Raw genomic sequence first — 2500 nt, 5'->3', positions numbered from 1 at the left:
GAGGGAGACGACACCTGCGGAGGGTCAGGAGAGATGATCGAGTTCTGTTAGGATCCAAGCCGCTCGCCGGACGGTGGCATCGGATCAAACCTATTTTTGTACGTTTTTATACTCGCTTTTGTTAGATTTTATCAATAAATGATTAAATTCTCCTTAGAAGTCATTTCTCCCAGCCACAGGGCGAGTTAATAGCTACAAATAGGTTATAGGTCTATTTACTTCTGGCTGTCGATAATCACAAGCACAATTTTATGATTATTGATATTATGATTATCAATGTTTACGAATGTAAACCATAATATCGTTTGTCATGATAATTTCATAAGAATGAAAATTATCATTATCATCATCATTTTCACTATCATTATTATTACTCACATCATCATTATCATTATTGTTATTATCACTATTATCGTTACCGTTATAATAATCTTCTTTATTATTGGAAGTAGTAATACTGCTATCAGTATTATTATTATAATTAGTATTATCATAATTGTCCATATCATCATTATCATAATTATTATCACTATCATCATGATTATTATCATTATCATTATCATCATTTCGTATTGTATTTTATGATTATCATTTTTTATAATCATTATTGCGAGAGAGAGAGAGAGAGAGAGAGAGAGAGAGAGAGAGAGAGAGAGAGAGAGAGAGAGAGAGAGAGAGAGAGAGAGAGAGAAAGGCAGAGACATAGACAAAGAGAGGAAGACATAGAAAGACAAACAAGAAGACAGAGAGAGAAGTATAGATAGATAGATTGAGAGAGATCAAAATCGTTATTCACTAATATCAACAATAATAATAATAATAGTAATAGTAATGATCATAAGAAGAATGATGATTACAGTAATATGATAACAAGACTGATTATGATGATAATGATGATAATAGAAAATGATAACAATAGCAATACTATTGATAATAATCATGATAATGACAATTATGATAATAATAATAATAATAACAATAATAGTAATAATAATGATAAGGATAACAATAAAAATGAAGTAATAATAACTATAATAATGACAACAACAGGAACATCAATAATGATAATAATGAAAATGATTAGTATTAACTGCACACTGCACTAAACCCGCATCATACGGCCTGTTCATTGACATTATGCGTAGCCGGACCCATTGAACATTCATATATACGAACATCCACATCCATCCATCTGTCTGTCCAATAGATAAGCTTGTCTCGACTGATAGCTATGCATTTATTTCTGTGTATATGCATATCTGTATGGTGGATATTCATTAGGTGGTGAAGTGGCTTAGGGAAATTTTTAAGATTGATTTCTCATTATTACTTTCATTACCGTTGCGAGATAGATATAGAAGAGACGCTGAAAGGAGGACGAGAAAAGGAAAATGACATACAAGAAAGAAGGATAGACTAAACAGTACACGGATAAGCGAATGTGTTAGTGAAGAACATCAATGGTAGTGGTTAAAAAATAACAGGTATGAATCGAGAGACAGAAATGGATACTTAAGAACAAGCATTAAAGAATATATTGAATCACATATTGACCACTGAAGAAAAAACATTAAAGAGCATATTGAATTATACATTGGCCAGTTAAGAAAAAAAACATTAAAGAACATATTGAATCATATATTGGCCAGTTAAGAGAAAGCCTTAAAGAACATATTAAATCACATATTGGCCATTTAAGAACAAGCACTGAGGAACAATGAATCACATACTGACTAATTAAGAACAAGCATTAAAGAACATAATGAATCACGTATTGGCCAGTTAAGAACAAGCATTAAAGAACATATTGAATCATATATTAACCACTGAAAAAAAGGATTGGAACAAAGGGACGGTAAAAAAGAGAAGTTGAAGGAAACATAACCTCAGTCTCTGGAAAATCACACGAGTACGAAATAGTCAGTTGAACAGGCAAGGGAGAGAATGAAGAATCCTGTGCGATCTTTTCCTCATCCGAACTGACCACGGAGTGAGAGCAAGAAGAAAGCTAGATATGTTTATGAGACGGAAATGTGATGTTACATGAAATGATCTATTTTGATGTTGTTCGAGATAGTTTAGAATGTAACAGAAAGAAAAGGACGTGAGATAAACGATATGAAGGGATGGACAGATAAAAAAAGTAGAAATTACGAAAAAAGCAATAAACAAAGCAATTCTAATATTAAAAGATATACACATAAATGCACCCATATCACTTTATCTTATTAGAAGGAGCAAGGAGTCCCTAGTGAATCCTTTCCCTCGCGTCCGTCTGCGAAAGGGCGGCCGGCCGCTGCTATATAGAGCAGCGCCCAATTGGCCCCAGACAGTCGCCTTTCCGCCGCCATGAAGGTGAGTCCTGTCCTCCCTCGCGGCCTCATCCCGTGTCTCTTCGCGCGCTGTGGGCGTGGCTAAACACGCATGGAGTCTTTATTTCTTTATTATTATTATTATCATCATCATCCTCAGATCGCCGTCGCCGTGTTCGTGGCCCTCG

General features: G+C 34.5%; 2 protein-coding genes across 2 annotated transcripts in view; both read left to right on the top strand.

The window, feature by feature from the left end:
* Positions 1–152, top strand: part of LOC138865151 (cuticle protein 19.8-like) — a 9026-nt gene extending 8874 nt beyond the window's left edge. Inside the window, exon 2 of the mRNA XM_070134528.1 lies at positions 1–152. This exon is cut by the window's left edge and continues 421 nt beyond it. Within this exon, the coding sequence (XP_069990629.1) occupies positions 1–37 (37 nt within the window). The 3' untranslated portion in view covers positions 38–152.
* Positions 153–2262: 2110 nt separating this feature from the next.
* The window catches only part of LOC113811196 (cuticle protein 21-like), a 1051-nt gene continuing 813 nt past the window's right edge, over positions 2263–2500 (top strand). Inside the window, exons 1-2 of the mRNA XM_070135671.1 lie at positions 2263–2355; positions 2473–2500. The exon at positions 2473–2500 is cut by the window's right edge and continues 813 nt beyond it. Coding sequence (XP_069991772.1) covers positions 2350–2355; positions 2473–2500 — 34 coding nt within the window. The 5' untranslated portion in view covers positions 2263–2349. The remainder of the gene's footprint in view (positions 2356–2472) is intronic.

Source organism: Penaeus vannamei, chromosome 20, assembly GCF_042767895.1.
Source record: "Penaeus vannamei isolate JL-2024 chromosome 20, ASM4276789v1, whole genome shotgun sequence".
Classification (NCBI taxonomy): domain Eukaryota; kingdom Metazoa; phylum Arthropoda; class Malacostraca; order Decapoda; family Penaeidae; genus Penaeus; species Penaeus vannamei.
Note: the sequence above shows the minus strand (reverse complement) of the source record. Positions and strands in the feature narration are given on the sequence as shown.